Genomic DNA, 6,000 nt, shown 5'->3' with positions numbered 1-6,000 from the left:
CCTCCCACCACGAACCCACAGGCAACGTGGCGCACCTGCAGGGCGTGAACTATGAGACAGCCCGTGCATGCACGGAGCCCGACCCCATTAATGATCCTTCCATCCCTTCCCTGCCGACCACGTGCCCACCCGCGAGCGGCACCGCGCCAGGAGAGTCATGAAAGGTGAGCCGTCCTCTCCGTCAGTCACCGGACTGAGTGGGGTGCACTGAGTGGGGTGCACTGAGTGGGGCGCCCTGAGTGGGGCGCACTGAGTGGGGTGCACCGAGTGGGGTGCACTGAGTGGGGTGCACTGAGTGGGGTGCACTGAGTGGGGTGCCCTGAGTGGGGCGCCCTGAGTGGGGCGCACCGAGTGGGGCGCCCTGAGTGGGGCGCACCGAGTGGGGTGCACTGAGTGGGGTGCACTGAGTGGGGTGCACTGAGTGGGGTGCACTGAGTGGGGTGCACTGAGTGTGGCGGCCGGCGCTGCTGGCGGGCAGCCTCCCACTCGGTGCGCTGGCAGGTGCGGAGCTCCAGGAGGAGGCTGGGCTGACTGCTGCCACAGCTATGGGATCCGTGTCTGCCCATGCTCCGTGGGTACTGGGGGTCGCCCCGTCTCCCCGGGAGGGCTGTGAGGGGAGACGCCCATCCGAGCTGCCTGCCACCAGCACCCGCAGGGCCCCTGAGCCACAGCAGTTCCCTCCGGGGTGGCCCGAGGAAAGGAGGCCCGAGGAAAGGGCAGGGAACGCAGGGTGCGGGGTGCTGTCCGTGGGGAGCTGTCCCGCTGGGCACTGGGCAGAGCCGCCCTCACTCACCAGGAGCATCTGGGCGGGCGTGCTGAGCCGGCCCCGCAGCACCAGCAGCACGATGTAGGGCAGGAAGCTGGCCAGGTACAGCAGGCTGCCGCAGAGCGCCGCCGGGGCCGCGCGGCCGAAGCACGCGCTCAGCAGGTAGCTCAGCGTGACCGCCGACACCCCGAAGGCCAGCAGGAAGAGGAACAGGATGAGGGCGTCGCTGTGCGCGAAGATGCCGCTGGCTTTCAGCACCACGGCCAGCGCAGCGCTGCCCACGGCCACCACAGCCCCGTTCTCCAGGAACCAGGCCAGCAGGCTGGCGGCCGGGGGCGCCCCCATCATGCGCAGATACTGCCGGGAGAGGAAGCGTTACCACAGGGGGTGCCGAGAAGGGTCCGCCCTGGGGAAGGCAGCTGGCAGGTGGGCGCCCCAGAGGACATCCACCCGAGGGCTCTGTGCCAGGCACGGCCCTGCGCCTGGCGTCGTCCTTAGGAGCCCACAGAGGAGGCGGGGCCCGCGTGAGGGCAGCCAGGGCGTGGGAACCAGCTCCTCGCAGAAAACCACGCGGGCCGCTCAGGGCAGGTCCCACCCGGCCGCCCGCTGCAGGCCGCGTGCCTCCCATCCCCGTGGTTCGCTTTCACTCCATTTCGTGCTGCTTTCCATCTTGCCTGTGCTGGTTTTGTTTAATAAGGACACTGGTTTGGCTCAGTGGATAGAGTGTCGGCCTGCGGACTGAAGGGTCCTGGGTTCAATTCCGGTCAAGGGCATGTACCATGGTTGTGGGCACATCCCCAGTGGCGGGGGGGAGGGTGCAGGAGGCGGCTGATCGATGATTCTCTCTCATCGATGTTTCTAACTCTCTATCCCTCTCTATTCCTCTCTGTAAAGAATCAATAAAACATATTTTTTTTTAAAAAAAAAAAGGAAGGGAGAAATACTTTCCTTAGGTTCCAGGGATCATGCATAGGTTTTAGAGTGAGTTTTGCTAAGTCATTCAGTTTGAAGTAGCTTAATAAAATTAATTCACTTGCTCATCTATGACATCGCGATACTGAATATGAGGAAGGATTTCTGGCCAAGGAGCTGGGAGCCCATGAGGCTGACCGTACCCCAGGCCCTCTGCCCAGGGGGGAGGCGTGCAGAGCAGCGGGCAGTGCCACATGGAGCGGAGCGGAGCTCGGGCACCTGCACACCCCTCTGTCCCTAACAAACAGTAAGCAAGCACTGCCTGTGTCTCCAGCGGCGCCCTCCTGTGGCTGAAGGCGGGAGGGCTCCTGGACACCTGCCTTGTTAAAAGCAGTTTTGATAGTTTGGGTTTTGGTAGAAAGAGCACGGCTGGGCCTGAAGAGTCCTGCTCCAGGTTAGGAGGGACGCTGGCTGCTCTGTGTCCTGAGGGGAATGAGGATGGCTGGGCTGGGCGGCGGCTCCATTGGCTGGAGCACCAACCGTGCACCGCAAGGCTGCAGGATCGCTTCGCGCCAGGGCACACGCCTAGACTGCGGGTTCGATCCCCAGTGGGGTGAGTGCAGGAGGCAGCCGATGGGTGTCTCTCTTTCTCCTGTCCCTCCCGCCCTTCCTCTCTCCAATAAACATGTCCCTGGGAAGATAAAAATATACAACTGCTAAATGAGCACACAGGTTTCCTCTTCCAACATCATGTGCCTTCACTTCCTCCCACCTCCCTCCCGAGCTCACAGGGACACCTGAACCACGGGCTTCGGCTGGCGGTGCTTTCCCGGGACAGATTCTCCACGCGGAGCCCGCAGAGGGGAGGGGCAGAGCGTCCCCAGGCAGCCCCCACTCACCTCTTCCATCTGGATCTCCCGCTCGTACACCAGCCTTCGCACCATGCTGGCCACAGACACCACCCACGTCAGCATCATGATCAGGGGCAGGAAGAAGCCCACGTGGTTCAGGAACCTGTGAGGAGGCGCCCAGTGGCTGTGAGCGACGGTGGGCAGCACTGCTCTGAGCATGCCTCCCCACGCTGCCCCCTCCCACACACACTGTCCCCTCGCTGCCCCCTCCCACACACACTGTCCCCTCGCTGTCCCCACGCTGTCCCCTCCCACACACACTGTCCCCACGCTGTCCCCTCCCACACACACTGTCCCCACGCTGTCCCCTCCCACACACACTGTCCCCACGCTGCCCCCTCCACACACACTGTCCCCACGCTGCCCCCTCCCACACACACTGTCCCCACACTGTCCCCTCCCACACACACTGTCCCCACGCTGTCCCCTCCCACACACACTGTCCCCTCGCTGTCCCCTCCCACACACACTGTCCCCTCGCTGTCCCCTCCCACACACACTGTCCCCACACTGTCCCCTCCCACACACACTGTCCCCACACTGCCCCTCCCACACACACTGTCCCCACACTGTCCCCTCCCACACACACTGTCCCCACGCTGTCCCCTCCCACACACACTGTCCCCACACTGCCCCCTCCACACACACACTGTCCCCACACTGTCCCCTCCCACACACACTGTCCCCTCGCTGTCCCCTCCCACACACACTGTCCCCACACTGTCCCCACGCTGCCCCCTCCCACACACACTGTCCCCACACTGTCCCCTCCCACACACACTGTCCCCACGCTGTCCCCTCCCACACACACTGTCCCCACACTGTCCCCTCCCACACACACTGTCCCCACACTGTCCCCTCCCACACACACTGTCCCCACACTGTCCCCTCCCACACACACTGTCCCCACACTGCCCCTCCCACACACACTGTCCCCACACTGTCCCCTCCCACACACACTGTCCCCACGCTGTCCCCTCCCACACACACTGTCCCCACACTGCCCCCTCCACACACACACTGTCCCCACACTGTCCCCTCCCACACACACTGTCCCCTCGCTGTCCCCTCCCACACACACTGTCCCCACACTGTCCCCACGCTGCCCCCTCCCACACACACTGTCCCCACACTGTCCCCTCCCACACACACTGTCCCCACACTGTCCCCTCCCACACACACTGTCCCCACGCTGTCCCCTCCCACACACACTGTCCCCACGCTGTCCCCTCCCACACACACTGTCCCCACACTGTCCCCTCCCACACACACTGTCCCCTCGCTGTCCCCTCCCACACACACTGTCCCCACACTGTCCCCTCCCACACACACTGTCCCCACACTGTCCCCACGCTGCCCCCTCCCACACACACTGTCCCCACACACACTGTCCCCACGCTGTCCCCTCCCACACACACTGTCCCCACACTGTCCCCTCCCACACACACTGTCCCCACACTGTCCCCTCCCACACACACTGTCCCCACACTGTCCCCTCCCACACACACTGTCCCCACACTGTCCCCTCCCACACACACTGTCCCCACACTGTCCCCTCCCACACACACTGTCCCCACGCTGTCCCCTCCCACACACACTGTCCCCACGCTGTCCCCTCCCACACACACTGTCCCCACACTGTCCCCTCCCACACACACTGTCCCCACGCTGTCCCCTCCCACACACGCTGTCCCCACGCTGTCCCCTCGCTGCCCCCTCCCAATGAGCCCTGTCGGAACAGTCTCCCTCGGCCATGGCAGCAGGCCTGTGACAGGCAGGACAGCTCTTTGGGGTCCTGACTCAGTAGTTGTGCAAACTCTCAAGGAGACACGGCTACTGACAGGGCTGTGGCCCCGCCGCCTGCCCCTGTGGTGACTCGCTCCACAGAGCCCCCAGCAGATCGCAGCCTGAGGCTCTCTGGTCCCGAGAAGCCCGGTCACCAGCATCCGAGGCCTGTGACCCACTGTTCACCGCCAGCACACATCGACCCGCGGTTCCAATGGAGAGAGCAGCGCTTGCACCCCTGGCGCGGCGTGGTTCCGTGTGTACGACACGCATCGCCCACGAAGAGGGGCAAACAGCACCCGCCGGTTAGAGGTGCTGAGTACCGTCCTCCGACTTCCCAGCTCTCGGCTGGTAACCACTGACTCCTGCAGCCAGGGCCACAGAGGGGACCAGTGCGGTCAGGCACTCCCCCAGCACCTCCCTCCCGCTCAGATCCTCAGGAGGGAGCCCCCCCCCCAGGTCCTCAGGAGAGCAGCCCCCCAGATCCTCAGGAGGGAGCCCCCAGATCCTCAGGAGGGAGCCCCCCAGATCCTCAGGAGAGCAGCCCCCCAGATCCTCAGGAGGGAGCCCCCAGATCCTCAGGAGGGAGCCCCCAGATCCTCAGGAGGGAGCCCCCCAGATCCTCAGGAGGGAGCCCCCAGATCCTCAGGAGGGAGCCCCCCCCAGGTCCTCAGGAGGGAGCCCCCCAGATCCTCAGGAGGGAGCCCCCCCAGGTCCTCAGGAGGGAGCCCCCCGATCCTCAGGAGAGCAGCGCTCCCCCTCCCCCGGACCAGCGGCTCCTGTGCACTGCAGGCCTGGGCAGGGGCAGAGAGCAGTGCCTTCTGAGGAGCCGAGGAGCCGGTGTGCAGGTGAAACAGCTCTGCAGCTGCTGTTCCGTTTCCTGAGCCTCCCTCAGCTGCCCGCGCTCTGAAGCAGCACATTAACATGGAAATTCTCTGCGTGCGTGGAGCGCACCACAAAGGCGTCCTGCCAGGACCACCCGTGAGTCACACTGACGGGAACATTGACTTTTACAGAGAACCGCTCCCATCCCACCTGCACTCAAAGTAGCGTTCCCCACGTGTGTCCTCAGAGCAGGAGCCAAGGCTGCTAACATGACAAATGGGAGAGGGAGAGGGGAAAAGGGAGAGAGAAGGGACGAGGGGCGGGGGAGGGAGAGAGAGAGAGCCCCCCACCAGCCACTGCCCACCTTCCTCCTGTCCACAGAGGGACTCCTGGGCGTCTGCATGCGTCTCCCTCCCGCCCTCCCCTCTCCCGGAGTTCTGGCTAACTGGCTGCACCCCCTCCATGGAGGCTGCCTCAGGGAGGTCCTCAGTGGCCCGCGTGCCCCCTACACTATCCCGCCTGAGTGCACACTGGCCCTGCAGCTACGCAGGCTCTGTCACACTCTGGCCTGCGTGGGCAGCACACCTGTCTTTAAAAATCTGCGGGAGAGAGCCGCTTCCTGCTTCCCTGGTTCCCACAGGGGGGCCTGGGAGTCAGCCCTGCAGAGCCTGGAGCGGGGGCACTGCACCCCGACCTGAGCGTCTTTCAAGCTGCCGCGTGGCTTGTCCCCCAACTGTCCTCCCAGCCAGGCCCGGGGCCTGAGAAGCGCCCTCTAATCCCTGAGCAGACCAGCCAGTCCCG

The 6,000-nt window shown here is 64.6% G+C and overlaps 1 protein-coding gene across 1 annotated transcript in view; it reads right to left on the bottom strand.

The window, feature by feature from the left end:
- Nucleotides 1–6,000, bottom strand: part of LOC311629317 (ATP-binding cassette sub-family A member 13-like) — a gene marked incomplete at its 5' end in the record, with an annotated part of 69,728 nt that overhangs the window by 41,892 nt on the left and 21,836 nt on the right. Inside the window, 2 exons of the mRNA XM_084897296.1 lie at nucleotides 794–1,123; nucleotides 2,578–2,692. Coding sequence (XP_084753422.1) covers nucleotides 794–1,123; nucleotides 2,578–2,692 — 445 coding nt within the window. The remainder of the gene's footprint in view (nucleotides 1–793; nucleotides 1,124–2,577; nucleotides 2,693–6,000) is intronic.

The sequence above is a fragment of the Pipistrellus hanaki genome (genome assembly GCF_964339955.1).
Source record: "Pipistrellus hanaki genome assembly, chromosome: 10".
Taxonomy (NCBI): domain Eukaryota; kingdom Metazoa; phylum Chordata; class Mammalia; order Chiroptera; family Vespertilionidae; genus Pipistrellus; species Pipistrellus hanaki.
This window is presented reverse-complemented; position numbering and strand designations above follow the sequence as displayed.